Genomic DNA, 26,078 nt, shown 5'->3' on the forward strand with positions numbered 1-26,078 from the left:
AAAAAAAGGAAATTTTTCGAAAATTTAAAATAACAAACACGTATTCAATATCTTCTTTCATCACTAATCAATTCAATTAATAAATTTATGACTCTTATATCCAGCTCTAATTGTAATTCGACTAGACTACTACAGTTTATCTAGATAATTAGTCCATTCAAATTAGACTTACATGTAAGACTATTGCTATTTTTCGGAAGAAGATTCTAATTTAAATCATGAAAGCAGTTAAATTATGATTTCATTTCGAAAAAAAGGAAATTTTTCGAAAATTTAAAATAACAAACACGTATTCAATATCTTCTTTCATCACTAATCAATTCAATTAATAAATTTATGACTCTTATATCCAGCTCTAATTGTAATTCGACTAGACTACTACAGTTTATCTAGATAATTAGTCCATTCAAATTAGACTTACATGTAAGACTATTGCTATTTTTCGGAAGAAGATTCTAATTTAAATCATGAAAGCAGTTAAATTATGATTTCATTTCGAAAAAAAGGAAATTTTTCGAAAATTGAAAATAACAAACACGTATTCAATATCTTCTTTCATCACTAATTAATTCAATTAATAAATTTATGACTCTTATATCCAGCTCTAATTGTAATTCGACTAGACTACTACAGTTTATCTAGATAATTAGTCCATTCAAATTAGACTTACATGTAAGACTATTGCTATTTTTCGGAAGAAGATTCTAATTTAAATCATGAAAGCAGTTAAATTATGATTTCATTTCGAAAAAAAGGAAATTTTTCGAAAATTGAAAATAACAAACACGTATTCAATATCTTCTTTCATCACTAATTAATTCAATTAATAAATTTATGACTCTTATATCCAGCTCTAATTGTAATTCGACTAGACTACTACAGTTTATCTAGATAATTAGTCCATTCAAATTAGACTTACATGTAAGACTATTGCTATTTTTCGGAAGAAGATTCTAATTTAAATCATGAAAGCAGTTAAATTATGATTTCATTTCGAAAAAAAGGAAATTTTTCGAAAATTTAAAATAACAAACACGTATTCAATATCTTCTTTCATCACTAATTAATTCAATTAATAAATTTATGACTCTTATATCCAGCTCTAATTGTAATTCGACTGGACTACTACAGTTTCTCTAGATGATTAGTCCATTCAAATTAGACTTATATGTAAGACAATTGCTATTTTTCGGAAGAAGATTCTAATTTAAATCATGAAAGCAGTTAAATTATGATTTCATTTCGAAAAAAAGGAAATTTTTCGAAAATTTAAAATAACAAACACGTATTCAATATCTTCTTTCATCACTAATCAATTCAATTAATAAATTTATGACTCTTATATCCAGCTCTAATTGTAATTCGACTAGACTACTACAGTTTATCTAGATAATTAGTCCATTCAAATTAGACTTACATGTAAGACTATTGCTATTTTTCGGAAGAAGATTCTAATTTAAATCATGAAACCAGTTAAATTATGATTTCATTTCGAAAAAAGGAAATTTTTCGAAAATTGAAAATAACAAACACGTATTCAATATCTTCTTTCATCACTAATTAATTCATTTAATAAATTTATGATTCTTATATCCAGCTCTAATTGTAATTCGACTGGACTCCTACAGTTTCTCTAGATGATTAGTCCATTCAAATTAGACTTATATGTAAGATAATCGCTATTTTTCGGATGAAGATTCTAATTTAAATCATGAAACCAGTTAAATTATGATTTCATTTCGAAAAAAGGAAATTTTTCGAAAATTGAAAATAACAAACACGTATTCAATATCTTCTTTCATCACTAATTAATTCAATTAATAAATTTATGACTCTTATATCCAGCTCTAATTGTAATTCGACTGGACTACTACAGTTTCTCTAGATGATTAGTCCATTCAAATTAGACTTATATGTAAGACAATTGCTATTTTTCGGATGAAGATTCTAATTTAAATCATGAAAGCAGTTAAATTATGATTTCATTTCGAAAAAGGTAAATTTCAAAAAAGTTCAAATTGTACTATTAGTTTCACTTCATAATTTGTAATTTAATATAACGAAATATATTTAAAAAATAAATATAATCATTATTCCCTCACATTTAAATCGTTAAAACTTATTTATTCTGGGGATTAAATTAAACATTTTTCATTAAATTATTTATTGGTAATTTCGAGATTTCATGAGAATTACCCATAAGTAGTAAAAAATGGCATCAGCGCGACTTGAACCTGGGACCTCCCGCAACTACACTACGGAGACCTTAATAATACGTTTTTTAAGTACTACTGCTTAAAGTATGATTCTTTGAGTACTAGTGCGTAAAGTGAAGTTTTACTCACTCGAAAATGTGACTAAAATATGTACTTTATACAAGGTAGCAGAAAAAATAATTTTTCGAAGGATCTAAATACAGTAATTTGCGCTTATATACATTTTTAACATAATTTTCCGTGAAAATTTTTTTATTGAGGGAATTTTTTTATATTTTGCGCCGTTAACGAGATATTTAAAAAAAACTGGTTTTGTTCTAATTATTTGACATTACCACAAACGATGGCCCTTAAAACATTCAAAGTACCCCCCTTTTAAGTTTAATTTTTAATTATAAATGGAAATTCTTTCTTAAACTATGAGTTTATATTGTAGACGGATTATTTATTAGGTACCTTAAGTGTTTATCAGTATTGTTGGTAACCAAAAAACTAGGTACTATCGTAACGATTTTAGTTAGCCTCGGACAAATATTAGAAAATCTGGTATTTAAAAAGAACATGTACTTCTTCTTTCTTTCGACGTCTTTACAAATAATCAATCCGGTAGTTCCCACGCATTCCAAACTAAATTCATTCGACCAATTTGATTCGTAGACACGGACGTTGAGTGTTTGTTTACCGTGTCGTTTATACGTAAACAACAGAATGTCTTCGTTCATACAATTATAGATTGTATTTGAAATGGAGGCCTGAAAATATTTAAAATATTTGGAAATTCTTTCAAATTACGAGAGAAATATTTCAAATTCAAATCAAATATTTTAATGTTTAAAATACTACCAGGAAAGCTATAGATCGAAACCTACTGGCAACACGCCACGCCACGCCATGTAACGTCGGTTCACGTTGTACATTCTTGGGTACACATTTGTAATACGCCACGTGATCGCACAGAAAAATTTTCAATAGCTTTGAGTACGTTATTGAAAGCACTAGTAACCCGTGTAGACATCTAGAGTTTCAATATGAACCGAATGCGATTAAGTTTTTCCATAAATCGTCTCACGTGAGGTGGCGTGGCGTGTCGTGGGCTGAATGTATACGCAGTCGATTGAATTAAATGGAAAAACGTATGCACTCATATACCAAACGTGGCGTGGGGTGACGTGGCGGGTTGCTAGTGGATTTCGGCGTTTCAGGGTAGGCTTAAAAATGACGATTGTTGTAACAAATCTCTTGGATTGGACGCCCAATCGACAAAAATGTTGAAAAAATTCTACTCACGGGCAATAAAAGAATCGTTTGATTAAAAACGGTGCAATAAAGGGATGCATCGATTTTATGGTTCTTCTTTTATTGTAACCGACATCTAGTTGTCTATATGTTTCAAGTGTTTTCAGAAATATAGATAATTTAGAAAATGTATTCCGTCTTCCTTCAAAAGAGGAAACAACTACTTTCCTGGCTAATGCCACGACGATATTAACATCCCCAAAGCTCATACTGATGGAAAAGATGGACCAGGACGTAAAAAATATTCAACGAAATTCAATATTTAGAAAATGTATTCCGCCTTCCTTCAAAACAGGAAACAACTACTTTCCTGGCTAATGCCACGACGATATTAACATCCTCAAAGCTCATACCGACGGGAAAGATCGACCAGGACGTAAAAAACATTCAACGAAATTCAATATTTAGAAAATGTATGCCGCCTTCCTTCAAAAGAGGAAACAACTACTTTCCTGGCTAATTCCACGACGATATTAACATCTCCAAAGCTCGTACTGATGGAAAAGATGGACCAGGACGTAAAAAACATTCAACGAAATTCAATATTTAGAAAATGTATGCCGCCTTCCTTCAAAAGAGGAAACAACTACTTTCCTGGCTAATGCCACGACGATATTAACATCCCCAAAGCTCATACCGACGGGAAAGATCGACCAGGACGTAAAAAACATTCAACGAAATTCAATATTTAGAAAATGTATTCCGCCTTCCTTCAAAAGAGGAAACAACTACTTTCCTGGCTAATGCCACGACGATATTAACACCCCAAAGCTCATACTGACGGGAAAGATTGACCAGGACGTAAAAAACATTCAACGAAATTCAATATTTAGAAAATGTATTCCGCCTTCCTTCAAAAGAGGAAACAACTACTTTCCTGGCTAATGCCACGACGATATTAACACCCCAAAGCTCATACTGACGGGAAAGATTGACCAGGACGTAAAAAACATTCAACGAAATTCAATATTTAGAAAATGTATTCCGCCTTCCTTCAAAAGAGGAAACAACTACTTTCCTGGCTAATGCCACGACGATATTAACATCCCCAAAGCTCGTACTGACGGGAAAGATCGACCAGGACGTAAAAAACATTCAACGAAATTCAATATTTAGAAAATGTATGCCGCCCTCTTTCAAAAGAGGAAACAACTACTTTCCTGGCTAATGCCACGACGATATTAACACCCCAAAGCTCATACTGACGGGAAAGATTGACCAGGACGTAAAAAACATTCAACGAAATTCAATATTTAGAAAATGTATTCCGCCTTCCTTCAAAAGAGGAAACAACTACTTTCCTGGCTAATGCCACGACGATATTAACATCCCCAAAGCTCATACTGACGGGAAAGATTGACCAGGACGTAAAAAACATTCAACGAAATTCAATATTTAGAAAATGTATTCCGCCTTCCTTCAAAAGAGGAAACAACTACTTTCCTGGCTAATTCCACGACGATATCATCCCCAATGGTTCGCAATTATAAGGAGAGGTTGTAACTACTGACTAGTTTCGACGTTATTACGTCTCGTCAGAGAGTTTAACAACCCTCGTTCGGGCTTGAGACCCGAACTGAAGACAACGTCAAAGAAAGCGTCGCTATTTGGTTCAATTAGTTGAACTTTCACAGAGTTCTTATTTATATATGATCTAAATGCAAGAGATTTCAAGTTATGGGCGTTTTTACCTTTATTTGTAGCGGCAATCCCGTTTTATTAACTATCCAATAGGATGTATAGAAAAACAAATGGCAACTGTCTTCTCTGTCGCTTTTAATATTAATGGCCAAGTTTGAAACTTCGTCTCTATTATCGGTATTAAGTAGCAACACTTTTTCATCGAGATGCTTGGTAAAATTCAAAGTGCCCGTCCAAGTCGTTCCGTTATGTTCAACTTTCACCTGCAACTTTTGATCTTTCGAAAAGTCCAAAGTGTAAATACAATTCTTCTCGCCGGGCTCCACTTTCAAAGATTGTTTCAAACAACCGTTGAATATTTCTAGTGAATAGGGCAAGAAGTTGTTAACAACCAACGGTGGTAACAGATGTATAACGTAGTTCGGTATAGTTAGAAGAGGAAACGTCTTAGACTCGATATTCTTCTTCAATAATATTCTAATCGAAAATATTTCCAAGTTAGAATCGGATTTCGGTCTGCAGTAGATGTCGTGCGCGGTATCCATTTCCGTAGCTAGATCTTTCCACCATATTCCGGAATCAGAAGCGTAGTGACCCCTAAACAATAAAATAAAATGATAAACGTCGTACTAAATCCTAATTTATTTTCAATAGATCAATCAATAGCGAATAGATCGCGCCCAAGTGCTTCTATGGACATTGCGAACGAGAAAAAAGACATTCTTGAAGTCGGGGCTGCCAAGAATCTACTGACAGAAGAGAGAGTCTTGTTGAGGTATTTCCATTTCAATGGACTCCTGAAGACTCTTTAGCAAAGAGTACAACGTTCCGATTCCAACACCTAGAGGACGAAGCTTCTATCCACATTATCCCCGAAGACTGCGGAACTCCAAAGCGTTACACCTGCGGAAGTATGAAAAAGAAGTTGAAGATGCCAGCTGGAAACACTGGGATCAACGTTTCTCAACGCTGGTTCAAGAGTTTCAAATTCTTCTCCAATTGCAGTTCGGAGGTCGGTAGGGATGCGTGGTTCTCTTACGAAAACGCGAGAAATCACGGAGATGTTCGCGAATCTTTAACTATTTGTCCACGTAAATCTTCGATCATTTCCGTCTCGCGACTCTCAAGAATCAAGACGTGAGGATTCTGGTCATTCCAGTAGGCGCAATTATCCCGATTGATCGTTCCGTTCAATTTGAAGCTTGCTTTAACCGACCACACTGGGTACCACTCGCAAAATTCCAATCTGCGATCGAAATAGCCGAATTGCAGATTGGTTCGACTGCTCAAATAACGTCAACCATATTTTCGTTAGTTTTTACAAATACCGGTTTTTCTAAACGTGGCGCGTCGATAACAGAGCCCGTTTTTCAAAATTTCCGGTGCGTCTTCTACACAAAGATTTGGTAACGGTGGATGGAAATTGTTGTTGAAATTCGGTAAAATCAGTTTTGTAAGTAGATACGACGTAAAATAAAACGTGTATCGGTTATTCGTGTTGAAAACGCTACTACTGGACGAGCTCGAATTGTTATAACACAGACACAACTGTCTGAAGTACGCGCATATTTCGTTTTAATCTTTTTCGACAGAGTTGCCGGATTTATATTGATTTTTCGTTAGTTGTTACAAATACCGGTTTTTCTAAACGTGGCGCGTCGATAACAGAGCCCGTTTTTCAAAATTTCCGGTACGTCTTCTACACTGTTCAAAGATTTGGTAACGGTGGATGGAAATTGTTGTTGAAATTCGGTAAAATCAGTTTTGTAAGTAGATACGACGTAAAATAAAACGTGTATCGGTTATTCGTGTTGAAAACGCTACTACTGGACGAGCTCGAATTGTTATAACACAGACACAACTGTCTGAAGTACGCGCATATTTCGTTTTAATCTTTTTCGACAGAGTTGCCGGATTTATATTGATTTTTCGTTAGTTGTTACAAATACCGGTTTTTCTAAACGTGGCGCGTCGATAACAGAGCCCGTTTTTCAAAATTTCCGGTGCGTCTTCTACACTGTTCAAAGATTTGGTAACGGTGGATGGAAATTGTTGTTGAAATTCGGTAAAATCAGTTTTGTAAGTAGATACGACGTAAAATAAAACGTGTATCGGTTATTCATGTTGAAAACGCGACTACTGGACGTGCTCGAATTGTTATAACACAGACACAAATGTCTGAAGTACGCGCATACTTCGTTTTAATCTTTTTCGACAGAGTTGTCGGATTTATATTGACTTTTCGTTAGTTTTTACAAATACCGGTCTTCCTAAACGTGGCGCGTCGATAACAGAGCCCGTTTTTCAAAATTTCCGGTACGTCTTCTACACTGTTCAAAGATTTGGTAACGGTGGATGTAAATTGTTGTTAAAATTCGGTAAAATCAGTTTTGTAAGTAGATACGACGTAAAATAAAACGTGTATCGGTTATTCATGTTTAAAACGCGACTACTGGACGTGCTCGAATTCTTATAACACAGACACAAATGTCTGAAGTACGCGCATGCTTTGTTTTAAGCTTTTTCGATAGAGTTGCCGGATTTATATTGACTTTTCGTTAGTTTTTACAAATACCGGTCTTCCTAAACGTGCCGCGTCGATAACAGAGCCCGTTTTTCAAAATTTCCGGTACGTCTTCTACACTGTTGAAACGATTTGGTAACGGTGGATGGAAATTGTTGTTAAAATTCGGTAAAATCAGTTTTGTAAGTAGATACGACGTAAAATAAAATGTGTATCGGTTATTCGTGTTGAAAACGCGACTACTGGACGTGCTCGAATTGTTATAACACAGACACAAATGTCTGAAGTACGCGCATACTTCGTTTTAATCTTTTTCGACAGAGTTGCCGGATTTATATTGATTTTTCGTTAGTTTTTACAAATACCGGTCTTCCTAAACGTGGCGCGTCGATAACAGAGCCCGTTTTTCAAAATTTCCGGTGCGTCTTCTACACTGTTGAAACGATTTGGTAACGGTGGATGGAAATTGTTGTTAAAATTCGGTAAAATCAGTTTTGTAAGTAGATACGACGTAAAATAAAATGTGTATCGGTTATTCGTGTTGAAAACGCGACTACTGGACGTGCTCGAATTGTTATAACACAGACACAAATGTCTGAAGTACGCGCATACTTCGTTTTAATCTTTTTCGACAGAGTTGCCGGATTTATATTGATTTTTCGTTAGTTTTTACAAATACCGGTCTTCCTAAACGTGGCGCGTCGATAACAGAGCCCGTTTTTCAAAATTTCCGGTACGTCTTCTACACTGTTGAAACGATTTGGTAACGGTGGATGGAAATTGTTGTTAAAATTCGGTAAAATCAGTTTTGTAAGTAGATACGACGTAAAATAAAATGTGTATCGGTTATTCGTGTTGAAAACGCGACTACTGGACGTGCTCGAATTGTTATAACACAGACACAAATGTCTGAAGTACGCGCATACTTCGTTTTAATCTTTTTCGACAGAGTTGCCGGATTTATATTGATTTTTCGTTAGTTTTTACAAATACCGGTCTTCCTAAACGTGGCGCGTCGATAACAGAGCCCGTTTTTCAAAATTTCCGGTGCGTCTTCTACACTGTTGAAACGATTTGGTAACGGTGGATGGAAATTGTTGTTGAAATTCGGTAAAATCAGTTTTGTAAGTAGATACGACGTAAAATAAAATGTGTATCGGTTATTCGTGTTGAAAACGCGACTACTGGACGTGCTCGAATTGTTATAACACAGACACAAATGTCTGAAGTACGCGCATACTTCGTTTTAATCTTTTTCGACAGAGTTGCCGGATTTATATTGATTTTTCGTTAGTTTTTACAAATACCGGTCTTCCTAAACGTGGCGCGTCGATAACAGAGCCCGTTTTTCAAAATTTCCGGTGCGTCTTCTACACTGTTGAAACGATTTGGTAACGGTGGATGGAAATTGTTGTTGAAATTCGGTAAAATCAGTTTTGTAAGTAGATACGACGTAAAATAAAACGTGTATCGGTTATTCGTGTTGAAAACGCGACTACTGGACGTGCTCGAATTGTTATAACACAGACACAAATGTCTGAAGTACGCGCATACTTCGTTTTAATCTTTTTCGACAGAGTTGCCGGATTTATATTGATTTTTCGTTAGTTTTTACAAATACCGGTCTTCCTAAACGTGGCGCGTCGATAACAGAGCCCGTTTTTCAAAATTTCCGGTGCGTCTTCTACACTGTTGAAACGATTTGGTAACGGTGGATGGAAATTGTTGTTGAAATTCGGTAAAATCAGTTTTGTAAGTAGATACGACGTAAAATAAAACGTGTATCGGTTATTCGTGTTGAAAACGCGACTACTGGACGTGGTCGAATTGTTATAACACAGACACAACTGTCTGAAGTATGCGCATACTTCGTTTTAATCTTTTTCGACATAGTTGCCGGATTTATATTGATTTTTCGTTGGTTGTTACAAATACCGGTTTTTCTAAACGTGGCGCGTCGATAACAGAGCCCGTTTTTCAAAATTTCCGTACACTGTTGAACGATTTGGTAACTGTGGATGGAAGCGCTGCCTGACTTATGTCTATTCAATGATTTGAAAATGTGTATGGCGAATTAACAGTGACAAATTGCATGGTGTTAAAGTTACTTACTCCGCGTAAACTGGTTGAATGAACAATTTACAATGATAGGCTATGTATAATGGGACGTTGTATTCTTCTTGCGGTTCGAGTACGGCGATTCTCATTGTCGTTTCAAAAGGATTAGTCACGTCTCCTACAGGCTCCAAATTCAATTGTTGAAGTATCGAAGGTTCGTATAATAAACTTAGAGCGAAGCAAGTTTCGTTTTTAATCTGAAATTCCAATATTAAACTCAATATATACGTTACCGGATGGAAACTTGATAAGTTGGAAAAGGAAACGACATTAACTATATAATAACATAATATTTACATAACTTTTCGTTGGTTTTCTTTATATATATAGTATTGGAAATCTATTTGTTGGATTTCAGTAAAATTTCGACAGATAATATATAGCGGAAACTAATAATTACGATAATCTTGTAAACACTTACTTGTAACGGCGAACTGATTATTATTTTCCTTCCAGTTTTTCCTATGCTATGTTTAGCCGCCAAATAATACGTCTGCGTGGTATTTGTAGAATTCAACTTCAACAACTTCTCCCAGTTCCGTTTAGAACAATTTGTTTGGATGGTTTGAAAGTTGGGTATGAAAATTTTCAAAAAATTTTTATTGATTCTCTCGTATAATTGCGGCGTTGTCTCGTCGGGAAATTGCAAACTGGCCGACGAATCGAAATCATAACAACCTTCGAAATCATCCTTTCCGTCTTCTGTACAACTGAAAATCGTGGAAAATATGCATTTGCATAATTTTAACCTTGATACTCACCGATGGGCCCCGAACCCATCTTTGGTGTAGCTAAAAGCGTTTTAACTGTCTACTCGAGGAAGATAGACGCGAGGCAAGCAAAGGGGCACACAGATGGACCTTGTACGTCTCATACCAAACATTTGCTTCAACTAAATAGACGCGAAATCAGATTAAACACCGGACACTGTTATTTAAGACGATCCGGAGTGGTGCAGGTGCATGGGAAGAAGATAAAAACGCAAACCAAGTCATCTATGAGTGTCCAGCACTTACACGGGCGAGGTTTAAACCGTGAAGCCTGCCTAATCACATCAAAGGGTTCAATTCGAAGCGCCTGATCGGTTTCTTAAAGGACATCGGGATACGTGAAGGTATCTGTGTCCAACGGCTCTATGACACAAGTAATTAACTCTCAATATATTTTAGATTGTTTGGGAAGACGTTTAGGCCAAGTTATTTCGCTTTAGGTTCCAAAGTCTTTTGCTGGAATAGGCAGAACATTCGATACTCTATTATCTCTATGGCTCGCTCCCAAAATCAGCAGCGATCTTCCAGGGAGACTCCTTCAGCTATCAGTTCACTTCGTTGTTGATGTGACATCTCACGAGGTTGCAAAAGGGTCCAAAAAATGGAGTAATAGAGTTTGATGGCGCGGTGACCAAGAGTCTAGTGGTTTGTTCTTGCTCTTGTCTAAATTTTGTCTAAATTGAAGTAAAAATATCTGAACCTACTTACCTGTCTTTATCATCGTAGCTACCGTCCAAATACATATTATTAGTGGGACTGTTCTGGGCGGAATCTTCATTTTCAAATCTCTTCGTACATATCAGCTTGTTATCTTCGGCGTTAATTTTTTCGTACAATTCAATTTTCGTATTTGGTCCGACGTCGTTCAGCAAAATCACCAATTTCCTGTCATTTTTGACCGAAATTATTTTATTCGAATATTGCGTAAACAATTCGTTAGCCACTTGGAGAAAAGTTGGTGTCAACGTAACGTTTAAAGTTTCTTTGGCGTCTAAAAGGATGTAGTAGGACTTGTTGAAAATCATATTTCGTTTTTCTTTCGGTTTCGGATTTTCTTCGTCATCTTCGCCTTCGCTGGAATGACCGCAATCGCTGTCTTCGATTTCGTTCCAATCCCCTTGAAAGTTTCACAAATCGGAGTTAAGAATAATGGTAAAAAGATGTTGCCGCAAAAGAAGATTCAACAAAAAAGACAATAAAGAAGAGTAAATAAAGGTCAATGATGTAAAAATGGACTTCTGAAAAATAGGAAAACGAAAATTGGAGTATGACCAACTTTAAGACGTGGTAGGACATAGAGATCTGAGAATGGAATGCCGCTGTTCGTCAAAATGGACGCAAAAGTAAAAGTTTGGACGTCCAGTTATATCTTGGCAATTTTAGAAGGTTTCTTGCTGCTTTCCCGGAAATACTGTGTGACATAAACTGGTTAGTTTAGCGTTTACGAAATCAGAAATTCCATTTATCTCAGATGACTTCGGGTTTGGCTTTTGGAATTGAATTTTTCATATTGAACGGAAGGTTTTATTTTGGAAGGCTTATTAACAGAAGATGGGGGGGGGGGTTGAGGGAAGAGGAGAAAGACGTTTTTAAAACCTAGAGGAGCTGCAATTTCTTGTAATTCATAAATCCAGTTGAAAAAACCGGAGTAATAATTTACGACATATGGGAATCATTGAATTGGTTGAATCAATGTTTGGTGGAACCGAAAATACAACTTTGCCAAATCTGGAACATAGATAAATGGATTCTGCTACTTCGAAAATGCTAAATTAACGTGTTTTTATCATTGAGAGGAGCGCAGTTTCATGTAATTCATGAAATCAGTTTAAAAAGCCGCAAGTTAACCAATTCAATTATTGATAATACCGAAAATACAACTTTGCGACATTTGGAACGTAGATAAATGGATTCTGCTACTTCGAAAATGTTAAATTAACGTGTTTTTATCATTGAGAGGAGCGCAGTTTCATGTAATTCATGAAATCAGTTTAAAAAGCCGCAAGTTAACCAATTCAATTATTGATAATACCGAAAATACAACTTTGCGACATTTGGAACGTAGATAAATGGATTCTGCTACTTCGAAAATGCTAAATTAACGTGTTTTTATCATTGAGAGGAGCTGCAGTTCCATGTAATTCATAAATCAAGTTTAAAAAGCCGCAAGTTAACCAATTCAATTATTGATAATACCGAAAATACAACTTTGCGACATTTGGAACGTAGATAAATGGATTCTGCTACTTCGAAAATGCTAAATTAACGTGTTTTTATCATTGAGAGGAGCTGCAGTTCCATGTAATTCATGAAATCAGTTTAAAAAGCCGCAAGTTAACCAATTCAATTATTGATAATACCGAAAATACAACTTTGCGACATTTGGAACGTAGATAAATGGACTCTGCTACTTCGAAAATGTTAAATTAACGTGTTTTTATCATTGAGAGGAGCTGCAGTTCCATGTAATTCATAAATCAAGTTTAAAAAGCCGCAAGTTAACCAATTCAATTATTGATAATACCGAAAATACAACTTTGCGACATTTGGAACGTAGATAAATGGATTCTGCTACTTCGAAAATGCTAAATTAACGTGTTTTTATCATTGAGAGGAGCTGCAGTTCCATGTAATTCATGAAATCAGTTTAAAAAGCCGCAAGTTAACCAATTCAATTATTGATAATACCGAAAATACAACTTTGCGACATTTGGAACGTAGATAAATGGATTCTGCTACTTCGAAAATGCTAAATTAACGTGTTTTTATCATTGAGAGGAGCTGCAGTTCCATGTAATTCATAAATCAAGTTTAAAAAGCCGCAAGTTAACCAATTCAATTATTGATAATACCGAAAATACAACTTTGCGACATTTGGAACGTAGATAAATGGATTCTGCTACTTCGAAAATGCTAAATTAACGTGTTTTTATCATTGAGAGGAGCTGCAGTTCCATGTAATTCATGAAATCAGTTTAAAAAGCCGCAAGTTAACCAATTCAATTATTGATAATACCGAAAATACAACTTTGCGACATTTGGAACGTAGATAAATGGATTCTGCTACTTCGAAAATGCTAAATTAACGTGTTTTTATCATTGAGAGGAGCTGCAGTTCCATGTAATTCATAAATCAAGTTTAAAAAGCCGCAAGTTAACCAATTCAATTATTGATAATACCGAAAATACAACTTTGCGACATTTGGAACGTAGATAAATGGATTCTGCTACTTCGAAAATGCTAAATTAACGTGTTTTTATCATTGAGAGGAGCTGCAGTTCCATGTAATTCATGAAATCAGTTTAAAAAGCCGCAAGTTAACCAATTCAATTATTGATAATACCGAAAATACAACTTTGCGACATTTGGAACGTAGATAAATGGATTCTGCTACTTCGAAAATGCTAAATTAACGTGTTTTTATCATTGAGAGGAGCTGCAGTTCCATGTAATTCATAAATCAAGTTTAAAAAGCCGCAAGTTAACCAATTCAATTATTGATAATACCGAAAATACAACTTTGCGACATTTGGAACGTAGATAAATGGATTCTGCTACTTCGAAAATGCTAAATTAACGTGTTTTTATCATTGAGAGGAGCTGCAGTTCCATGTAATTCATGAAATCAGTTTAAAAAGCCGCAAGTTAACCAATTCAATTATTGATAATACCGAAAATACAACTTTGCGACATTTGGAACGTAGATAAATGGATTCTGCTACTTCGAAAATGCTAAATTAACGTGTTTTTATCATTGAGAGGAGCTGCAGTTCCATGTAATTCATAAATCAAGTTTAAAAAGCCGCAAGTTAACCAATTCAATTATTGATAATACCGAAAATACAACTTTGCGACATTTGGAACGTAGATAAATGGATTCTGCTACTTCGAAAATGCTAAATTAACGTGTTTTTATCATTGAGAGGAGCTGCAGTTCCATGTAATTCATGAAATCAGTTTAAAAAGCCGCAAGTTAACCAATTCAATTATTGATAATACCGAAAATACAACTTTGCGACATTTGGAACGTAGATAAATGGACTCTGCTACTTCGAAAATGTTAAATTAACGTGTTTTTATCATTGAGAGGAGCTGCAGTTCCATGTAATTCATAAATCAAGTTTAAAAAGCCGCAAGTTAACCAATTCAATTATTGATAATACCGAAAATACAACTTTGCGACATTTGGAACGTAGATAAATGGATTCTGCTACTTCGAAAATGCTAAATTAACGTGTTTTTATCATTGAGAGGAGCTGCAGTTCCATGTAATTCATGAAATCAGTTTAAAAAGCCGCAAGTTAACCAATTCAATTATTGATAATACCGAAAATACAACTTTGCGACATTTGGAACGTAGATAAATGGATTCTGCTACTTCGAAAATGCTAAATTAACGTGTTTTTATCATTGAGAGGAGCTGCAGTTCCATGTAATTCATAAATCAAGTTTAAAAAGCCGCAAGTTAACCAATTCAATTATTGATAATACCGAAAATACAACTTTGCGACATTTGGAACGTAGATAAATGGATTCTGCTACTTCGAAAATGCTAAATTAACGTGTTTTTATCATTGAGAGGAGCTGCAGTTCCATGTAATTCATGAAATCAGTTTAAAAAGCCGCAAGTTAACCAATTCAATTATTGATAATACCGAAAATACAACTTTGCGACATTTGGAACGTAGATAAATGGATTCTGCTACTTCGAAAATGCTAAATTAACGTGTTTTTATCATTGAGAGGAGCTGCAGTTCCATGTAATTCATAAATCAAGTTTAAAAAGCCGCAAGTTAACCAATTCAATTATTGATAATACCGAAAATACAACTTTGCGACATTTGGAACGTAGATAAATGGATTCTGCTACTTCGAAAATGTTAAATTAACGTGTTTTTATCATTGAGAGGAGCTGCAGTTCCATGTAATTCATAAATCAAGTTTAAAAAGCCGCAAGTTAACCAATTCAATTATTGATAATACCGAAAATACAACTTTGCGACATTTGGAACGTAGATAAATGGATTCTGCTACTTCGAAAATGCTAAATTAACGTGTTTTTATCATTGAGAGGAGCTGCAGTTCCATGTAATTCATGAAATCAGTTTAAAAAGCCGCAAGTTAACCAATTCAATTATTGATAATACCGAAAATACAACTTTGCGACATTTGGAACGTAGATAAATGGATTCTGCTACTTCGAAAATGCTAAATTAACGTGTTTTTATCATTGAGAGGAGCTGCAGTTCCATGTAATTCATAAATCAAGTTTAAAAAGCCGCAAGTTAACCAATTCAATTATTGATAATACCGAAAATACAACTTTGCGACATTTGGAACGTAGATAAATGGATTCTGCTACTTCGAAAATGTTAAATTAACGTGTTTTTATCATTGAGAGGAGCTGCAGTTCCATGTAATTCATAAATCAAGTTTAAAAAGCCGCAAGTTAACCAATTCAATTATTGATAATACCGAAAATACAACTTTGCGACATTTGGAACGTAGATAAATGGATTCTGCTACTTCGAAAATGCTAAATTAACGTGTTTTTATCATTGAGAGGAGCTGCAGTTCCATGTAATTCATGAAATCAGTTTAAAAAGCCGCAAGTTAACCAATTCAATTATTGATAATACCGAAAATACAACTTTGCGACATTTGGAACGTAGATAAATGGATTCTGCTACTTCGAAAATGCTAAATTAACGTGTTTTTATCATTGAGAGGAGCTGCAGTTCCATGTAATTCATGAAATCAGTTTAAAAAGCCGCAAGTTAACCAATTCAATTATTGATAATACCGAAAATACAACTTTGCGACATTTGGAACGTAGATAAATGGATTCTGCTACTTCGAAAATGCTAAATTAACGTGTTTTTATCATTGAGAGGAGCTGCAGTTCCATGTAATTCATAAATCAAGTTTAAAAAGCCGCAAGTTAACCAATTCAATTATTGATAAAACCGAAATTACTACTTTGCGACATTTGGAACATAGATAATTGGATTCTGCTACTTCGAAAATGCTAAATTAACGTGTTTTTATCATTGAGAGGAGCTGCAGTTCCATGTAATTCATAAATCAAGTTTAAAAAGCCGCAAGTTAACCAATTCAATTATTGATAAAACCGAAATTACTACTTTGCGACATTTGGAACATAGATAATTGGATTCTGCTACTTCGAAAATGCTAAATTAACGTGTTTTTATCATTGAGGGAAGCTGCAGTTTCATGTAATTCATAAATCAAGTTTAAAAAGCCGCAAGTTAACCAATTCAATTATTGATAAAACCGAAATTACTACTTTGCGACATTTGGAACATAGATAAATGGATTCTATCACCTCGAAAATGCTAAATTAACGTGTTTTTATCATTGAGAGGAGCTGCAGTTTCATGTAATTCATAAATCAAGTTTAAAAAGCCGCAAGTTAACCAATTCAATTATTGATAAAACCGAAATTACTACTTTGCGACATTTGGAACATAGATAAATGGATTCTGTCACCTCGAAAACGCTAAACTAACGTGTTTTTATCATTGAGAGGAGCTGCAATTTCATGCAATTCATGAATTAAGTTTAAAAAACCACAAGTTAACCAATTCAATTATTGATAAAACCGAAAATACAACTTTGCGACATTTGGAACGTAGATAAATGGATTCTGCTACTTCGAAAATGTTAAATTAACATGTTTTTATCATTGAGAGGAGCGCAGTTTCATGTAATTCATGAAATCAGTTTAAAAAGCCGCAAGTTAACCAATTCAATTATTGATAATACCGAAAATACAACTTTGCGACATTTGGAACGTAGATAAATGGATTCTGCTACTTCGAAAATGTTAAATTAACGTGTTTTTATCATTGAGAGGAGCGCAGTTTCATGTAATTCATGAAATCAGTTTAAAAAGCCGCAAGTTAACCAATTCAATTATTGATAATACCGAAAATACAACTTTGCGACATTTGGAACGTAGATAAATGGATTCTGCTACTTCGAAAATGTTAAATTAACGTGTTTTTATCATTGAGAGGAGCGCAGTTTCATGTAATTCATGAAATCAGTTTAAAAAGCCGCAAGTTAACCAATTCAATTATTGATAAAACCGAAAATACAACTTTGCGACATTTGGAACATAGATAAATGGATTCTGTCACCTCGAAAACGCTAAACTAACGTGTTTTTATAATCAAACTGCGAAAAGCATTCCATGACTATCAACCCGCTAGCAACAAATTATAAACAGGTCAACGCCAAGCGTTACTTTGATTTATTTCATAATTATCGAATAAAATATGCCAGCAGGGTGTCAAGGAGCCTTGAAAATCGAGTAAAAGACGAGAATTTCGCATAATCCTTTAATTTACCTGTAAAAAGATCCGAAATAGCAGCGGCTAGTCTTTCTATAGCGCCATCCTCATTTTCCGAATCGGAATCTTCAAGAAACGTAGAAAGACTTGTTTTAACCCGTCTGTTACCATTATAAGTAGTATTCAACGGTTCCAAATATATCATATCTTCGCCGGAATCTTCGTCTTCGGTCGTAGTAACAGATCTGCTATTTTTCTTACGCGTCGCCTTAGTTCTAGGCTTATATTCCGTATCGTCCAACATCGGCATGGATTTATCTTGAAATATTTTTATAACCACTTCCCACGGTTTGTATTCTTTCTCGTCTATTGTTATCGGTTCGATGATCGGCTCCCAACATTGAACGTTCTCGTTGAAATAATTGGCTTGCAAAGTAATTTCGCAAGTGCAATTCAATATAGACGACCAATCGTACAACGTAAGTTCCACCGTTATTTTCGCTATTAAAACTCGAACTTGCTCCAACTCTAACAAAACTACCACTTCGAATTTCGGTACTAGTAAAATTTCGTGCACGAATATCGTATTGTCTGTTTTAATATCGTCGTTATCGGTATCGGTTGTTATGAAATCCGTCAGTTTTTTCGGTTCCCATAGATCACGTTCGGTATTTTCGAGGTTTTTTTCGTTTTTCGGTACTTCCACTTCGGGTATTTTGAAATGTTCTATTATATCGTTGAGTATATCGTTGAACGAATGCACCACTTCGCCGCATAACTTTAAATATATGGACGATATGGCCAAAGTTATTTTCTCCCCTGTATCGTTCGAATACGATTTACATAATTCGATATCGCATTGACGCAATATCACGTAAGGTTCTTCCGAATATTCGTTCAAGTCGTAGAACGAACTGTGTAGACCGGATAGAGACGTTATTAAATTCAATATATTGGAATGTCTGGAATAATCTATTAATATTTCGCTTTTTGTTATAAAATATCTCTTTTTATTCGAAGTGGTTTCTACCAAAAATATAAGCTCTGGTTTATTAATTCTTATTGATAGAGTAAGGCTTGTCTTGGGACTTTTGGTTGTTGGAGCGGGGTACGTTTCGGCTTCGTAGCCTGGATTTACTATACCGGCGTCTGCCGTTTCTTTGGGTATGCACTCGATTATGAAAAGTGCCAGTTTTTCTGAGAACGGTATCGATAAACTCAAACTCAATTTGCCGATTATCACGTCCGCTGATTTATCTCTAGTTTTGTTTTCGTGAAAAGTCACATCGACGATCGGTGGTTTGTTAACGGTGATATTGCAATTATTATTTTTATTGTCGTCGGTAGGAGACTGCAGAATTCTGTAATTGAGATAAAATATATTTCATCTACGATCGCCATTTGGATTAAGCATTTTGAAAAGTCGAAGAAATTCAAAAATGATATTAGTTTAAGGATAAAATGCGTGGTTTACAGGAAAATCGCATTTTAATAAATTTTTTCCAAGTTTCCGCCGTCGATATTTTTTTTTCTGAGCAACTGATATCATTTTCGAACTCCTCGTATCAAAAAACCCCTCTTTACAAAAATCTAGAACAGTTTTTTTCCAATTTTCAGAACAAAGGGGGTCCCCCTTCGAAGTGTTTCATAAATTCTAAGTCTATGTTGTGTAACTCGCTTTGTATGTACACAAAAGGGCTGTTGTATTTTTTTTATGATAGTATCCAAGTTTCTCTTCAGATTTTTCTATATTACAACGTTGCCGTTCCATAACTGTAGATACTATAAATTTATACAGTATTATTTTACGAAATATTTTATTTCAACTTTAACCCTGTATATATCTCAAAAAAAGGAAATTGAAAGGATATAATAGAAAGAGTCACTTAGGCACACGTTTTCTCAATTGGTTCATGTCAAAAATAAATCGATATCTCATATGGATTTCGAGATATAGAACTTTTTATACAAGCATGTAAATTTTTTTTTCAAATTTGAGGATTTTTCGAGATAATTTTTGAATAATCATTTTTATATCGGAATTATGACAAAAGCCATGGAATATTATGTATTTTTGTCCGAAAAATTCAAAAATCATGTTAGTTTCAGGATAAAATGTATGGTTTTCTGGGAAATTGAGTTTTCATGATTTTCCCTCGATTTTCCGCCGGTAGTAATTTTTTTTTCGAGAAACTGATATCATTTTTGAGCTCCTAGTATCAAAAAACCTCTTTTTACAGAAATTTAGCAAAATCTGGGACAACTTTTTTCAATTTTCAGAACAAAGGGGGTCCCCCTTCGAAGTGTTTCATAAATTCTAAGTCTATGTTGTGTAACTCGCTTTTTATGTACACAAAAGGGCTGTTTTATTTTTTTTATGATAGTATCCAAGTTTCTCTTCAGATTTTTCTATATTACAACGTTGCCGTTCCATAACTGCGAATACTATAAATTTATACAGTATTATTTTACGAAATATTTTATTTCAACTTTAACCCTGTATATATCTCAAAAAAAGGAAATTGAAAGGATATAATATAAAGAGTCACTTAGGCACACGTTTTCTCAATTGGTTCATGTCAAAAATAAATCGATATCTCATATGGATTTCGAGATATAGAACTTTTTATACAAGCATGTAAAATTTTTTTTCAAATTTGTGGATTTTTCGAGATAATTTTTGAATAATCATTTTTATATCGGAATTATGACAAAAGCCATGGAATATTATGTATTTTGTCCGAAAAATTCAAAAATCATGTTAGTTTCAGGATAAAATGTATGGTTTTCTGGGAAATTGAGTTTTCATGATTTTCCCTCAATTTTCCGCCGGTAGTAATTTTTTTTTCGAGAAACTGATATCATTTTTGAGCTCCTAGTATCAAAAAACCTCTTTTTACAGAAATTTAGCAAAATCTGGGACAACTTTTTTCAATTTTCAGAACAAAGGGGGTCCCCCTTCGAAGTGTTTCATAAATTCTAAGTCTATGTTGTGTAACTCGCTTTTTATGTACACAAAAGGGCTGTTTTATTTTTTTTATGATAGTATCCAAGTTTCTCTTCAGATTTTTCTATATTACAACGTTGCCGTTCCATAACTGCGAATACTATAAATTTATACAGTATTATTTTACGAAATATTTTATTTCAACTTTAACCCTGTATATATCTCAAAAAAAGGAAACTGAAGGGATATAATAGAAAGAGTCATTTAGGCACACGTTTTCTCAATTGGTTCATGTCAAAAATAAATCGATATCTCAAGTGGATTCCGAGATATGGAACTTTTTATACAAGCATGTAAAATTTTTTCTCAAATTTGTGGATTTTTCGAGATAATTTTTAAATAAACATTTTTATATCGAAATTATGCCAAAAACCATGGAATATTATTTATTTTTTTCCGAAAAATTCAAAAATCAAGTTAGTTTCCAGGTAAAATGTATAGTTTTCTGGGAAATTGAGTTTTCATGATTTTCCCTCGATTTTCCGCCGGTAATAATTTTTTTGTCGATAAACTCATATCATTTTTGAACTCCTAGTATCAAAAAACCCCTTTTTACAGAAATTTAGCGAAATCTGAAACAGTTTTTTTCCAATTTTCAGAACAAAGGGGGTCCCCCTTCGAAGTGTTTCATAAATTCTAGCTCTATGTTGTGTAACTAGCTTTTTATGTACACAAAAGGGCTGTTGTATTTTTTTTATGATAGTTTCGAAGTATCTCTTCAGATTTTTCTATATTACAACGTTGCCGTTCCATAACTGGGAATACTATAAATTTATACAGTGTTATATTCCAAAAACTAATTATTCCAGCTTTCACCCTGTATATCTCTTACAAATATCTAAGTGGGGGAATGAGAAATACACAGTGACCTAGATATAGGTTTTTTCAATTGTTTTATGTCAAAAAGACATCGATATTTCGAGTGGCTTCGGAAATATTGAGTTTTTTATACAAGAATGTCAAATTTTTTGTTAAATATTTGTGTTTTTTACTTAATAGTTTTACTTTTAAGCAAAAATTTTTTTGCACCTGGTATATAGGAAATTAGGGCAACGCGCATGCGAAAACACAACACGAAATTTATCATTTAAACTTACGTTTTATCGGCACCATTGACATCAGGACCGATTTCTTCAATGTACATCGTATCTATAGATAATTTGCCATCTAAACTTTTATCGTTATATATAGAAATGGAAACGTCTATGTCTATAATTTCCAATTTGCAAAGTCCGTGGTTTAAATCTCTTATGGGGGAACTAAGCAATTCTCCCGAATCGAAAAATAATAACAATTTTATTTCTTCTATACAACATTTAGCGGTGATACATTTTTGTTTCGATTCGCAGAAAAAAGCTTCTAAATTCCTTACAGTTTCGTCAGAGCCTAAAATAATCAGTAATATTTATAACATTTTATTACATATAATCAAAAATAAATTAATATTGTGTTTGACGACTCCGTAGCTAAATACAATCCTGTTCGAGTCTAGACATCCACGACTAGAGGTGGGCGACGTCTGCTTGTGGCACTTCCTTCCAATCAAATATAACTTATAAATATGTATCACGAAAGGATTCGAAATATTAGCAACAAATTTTAATAAGCTGATCTAAGATGTGTCAAAAATACGAATTTCTAAAAATATTAATTTCTAAAAGTATAGAACGAGAATAAAGTTAATAACGTGTGTGGACTAAAATATAACAGTTTTTAGTTATTTGGATCGCGAAGCTACCGCCATCTCTAGGTCAGGCCAAATACTTCTGAGACCATCCTCATCGTTTCTCTATGATATGAATCAGTTTATAAAAACATTGTTTCATATTTTGTCTATAGTTTCTTATAATTTTACACATTTTCGAAATGAATTTGATTTGAAATGTGATATTTGTTACCTAAACCTAGAATATCCGTTGGAGATTTCACTGGCGTCGGAAATAAGTCAAGAATTTTTCCCTCTCCTATATTGTCGGTAAAAATGGAAATCATTGTAATTATATCCCTTTGGCCTAATGTCACGTGTATAGAATCTATGATTCCATCGATTTCCCACGTGCTTTGAGGATTTTTCGAGTTCGTGTATCTTTTGATGTCCATGTTAAGATTGACTGGTTCTATAAGCGTTTCCTAGTAATAAAACAAAACTAATCAAAATGAAAAATTCGTTTATCTCAATTTCTAGAACATAATATCGATAATTTCGAAGAGCAAAAAATTTAATATTAACAGTATCATAATAAGAAAATAATATATTAATTATTCTTGAAATAAGATACATATAATTGAAATTGGATAGTTTTCTTTATCTAAATGAATATTATTGGTTGAAATGTATGAGGTACGTTTAATTTAATTTTATAAAACAAATATCTTAAAGGCCCGAAAAGCCGTGCCGGACCTGTGTGTTGACGTTACCAACCAAGTGATAAATAAAAAAGAAGACCGTTAAAGTAACTGGCAATGATTCAGCGTTGCCAGACTTGAAGGCTTTTCTTTTATAATCGGATTTTGAGCTAAAATTTTCATTACTGACGTATTGAAGGTTTTATCCGAAATTTGTGGAATTTTAATTAAAACTTCATATATTATTCCAATAATTTCACCTACAAAGTTGATGTTTATTGAAATTGATCAATAATTTTTATTAAATAAAATACGAAACATCATTTTCTTTATTATAAAATGAATTTTTTGTTAGCTTTATTTTAACAATAAAAAATTTTCAGAATAGTATTTTTAGAATATTTTATCAGCCAGTCCACCAAATTAACTTGCTACTATTTTTCATCAAAGGAAAGTCGTCAAAAAAGTCTGGCAACACTGGATCGAATTGACAGACAAACCTAACCAATGTTGCGTATCTTTTTATATATTTATAATGTTTGAAAGTAGAATGTTTTTGTTTATTTCATTTATTTAGAGTTTTATTATGAGCTAAAAACTCATGCACCAACAATATTACCTGCGTTTCTAATGTTGACGTTAAAGACATAACGCCTCTTGATGCCATGACGTCTTTAAGTTTTACCAATATATTTTCGGTTATCTCTTGAGGATAATCTTTGAAAAAATTCTCAATCTTCAATTGACCTAAAATTTTTCCGTTTCTAATATATAATGAATAATTTACTGCTTAACACGATACAAAAAATTGTAAAAGGAAAAGTAATACATATGAAAAGTACAACTATATGTATTGATGATGTCCATTTTATTTTTTTTTGATGTTAAAGAGATGTGGACTAATAAACTTCATGTCAAAGACGCATTCTTCCAGGAATGGTTAAACTAAAGCACATTTAAAAATTTAACGTGGTAGTATTGTGTATTGCCTAACCTGTAGGTATATATTTTTAGTTATTGTGATATTACTAACACGGAACGTCACGTCACCTATCAGCTGATTGATGATCTTAGCCTAGAACGAGATTTAGATCAAAGTTTCTGAACGTCACGTTCAATTTAAAACATGATATACAAGAACTTTTGATTTTTATCACTTTTTTGGGCACTAATTCCTCCAATATTTGTTATTGAGCAATTATTAAAGATTTATTCTCTCTTGCGGATTTTGAATTTAAAAAGTGAAAACTAATAAGTGATTTTTATGCTGAAATGCGAAAGTATAAACACCGCAAACCTCAGTAACCTATCAATGACGATGTTTTATATTAATAATATATAATAAAATAATAGTAGACAGCAATTTAAGGGAAATAAATAACCTCAAAAAACCATAGACATTTACCCACCGATCTAGAAAGGAAAGGATCATAGAATATAAGTACGACCCGAACAACAATGAACTTGATCCATATTCGTTCTCGAACATTTAGATCATGATTGGGTTCACCGGATCATGTTTCCGAAAAGTCTTGTTGTTTACTAGATCTTAACCTCATATTTTCAGTTCATTTAGTTCAATAAATGTAATAATATTATTATTAAAAGTGTACATGTGTTTCATTTTTTGTTAATACAATTTTAAATATGACAAAAATAAAGTAAAAGTATAAAAAGAACGATAAAATATAGGAATATAGGTATGTAACTGATGTTGTAAGAATTATAAGTTACCTGTATCTATAATTAAAACATTCGGTGAAGACGATTTTTGTGGAAATAGTAAAACAGGACCACTAACGTTGATATCTAAATTGATTTTCGTATTTGGTTTTAAAGTTTTTGTGATACCAATAACGAAAATATTGATTTTCTCAAATAAATTCTCAATAAATGGTAATGCTTCTAAATTTGTAACAAATCGCTAAAAATTGAAAAAACAGTTGCAAATCAAACAATCATAATTCATTTTTTATAATATATGGTATAAATTATGAAACGTTATGGCCGATTCATAAACAGATAGTCAAGTTTATGAATAGGCATTTATTAACGGGGAATTAAAGAAATTGTACTGACTTGCAATTGTACAATCAACTTGTAAAGGAAAGTGAAATGAATTCTGCCTAGTTGAAATTTGAAACTTCCATCTATATAAGATTCATCGATGTTTGGAGAAATGTCATTATTGTATCCAAGTTTCGAAGAGTTTCTCACATATTTTATATCAAATACTTTATCTTCGTCGGTATATAAAACCTAAAAGTAATTGAAATTTGAGAATTTAAGAATAATAAACTGATATAGATACATTTTTATATTCAATAACTTGATAAAGTTGACAAAAAATAAATTCTTACAAGATTGTCGTTTTACTAATTGCAGAGCAAGTATATAATGATGAAAAAAACTATTTCCTGACTCCATTAACATATTGATGGCTGTCAAACAAATACTAAACAACGTGGAGTCCTCAAACTTGAAAAATTTATACATACCTTCGAATACAAAGTGATGTCTGATAAATGTTCCACTGTGATGTTACTGAGGAATGATCTAAATACGAAACGTTCATTGGCGCGGAATAAAAAGTCCAATTCCAATCCGGAAAGTTGAATATTAACAATATCAAAGTCAGAATCGCAAACGGTAACGTTAAGATCCGCCAATCTTGCCGAATGAGAGAATTTTATAGATCCTGGCGGTACTGGAATATCCGTTTTTGAGTGTAAAATCGTTTTGATTTTTTTCAACAATGATCCCAAAACTTGTTTCAAGAACGGCGATGTTTGTGATCGTATCCTAGAAATAAATAGTTTTTGGTCCAGTAGAGGAATAGAATA

The 26,078-nt window shown here is 33.4% G+C and overlaps 1 protein-coding gene across 1 annotated transcript in view; it reads right to left on the reverse strand.

The window, feature by feature from the left end:
• Positions 1–26,078, reverse strand: part of LOC130445612 (intermembrane lipid transfer protein VPS13A-like) — a 64,008-nt gene that overhangs the window by 15,024 nt on the left and 22,906 nt on the right. The window contains exons 14-25 of the mRNA XM_056781341.1: positions 25,734–26,037; positions 25,315–25,494; positions 24,970–25,159; positions 23,855–23,982; positions 22,788–23,019; positions 21,987–22,275; positions 17,940–19,243; positions 11,274–11,682; positions 10,217–10,505; positions 9,790–9,992; positions 5,204–5,750; positions 2,673–2,968 (exon numbers count right to left, since the gene is read on the reverse strand). Of these exons, the coding sequence (XP_056637319.1) occupies positions 2,673–2,968; positions 5,204–5,750; positions 9,790–9,992; positions 10,217–10,505; positions 11,274–11,682; positions 17,940–19,243; positions 21,987–22,275; positions 22,788–23,019; positions 23,855–23,982; positions 24,970–25,159; positions 25,315–25,494; positions 25,734–26,037 (4,371 nt within the window). The remainder of the gene's footprint in view (positions 1–2,672; positions 2,969–5,203; positions 5,751–9,789; positions 9,993–10,216; positions 10,506–11,273; positions 11,683–17,939; positions 19,244–21,986; positions 22,276–22,787; positions 23,020–23,854; positions 23,983–24,969; positions 25,160–25,314; positions 25,495–25,733; positions 26,038–26,078) is intronic.

This window comes from Diorhabda sublineata, chromosome 6, assembly GCF_026230105.1.
Source record: "Diorhabda sublineata isolate icDioSubl1.1 chromosome 6, icDioSubl1.1, whole genome shotgun sequence".
NCBI classification, from domain to species: domain Eukaryota; kingdom Metazoa; phylum Arthropoda; class Insecta; order Coleoptera; family Chrysomelidae; genus Diorhabda; species Diorhabda sublineata.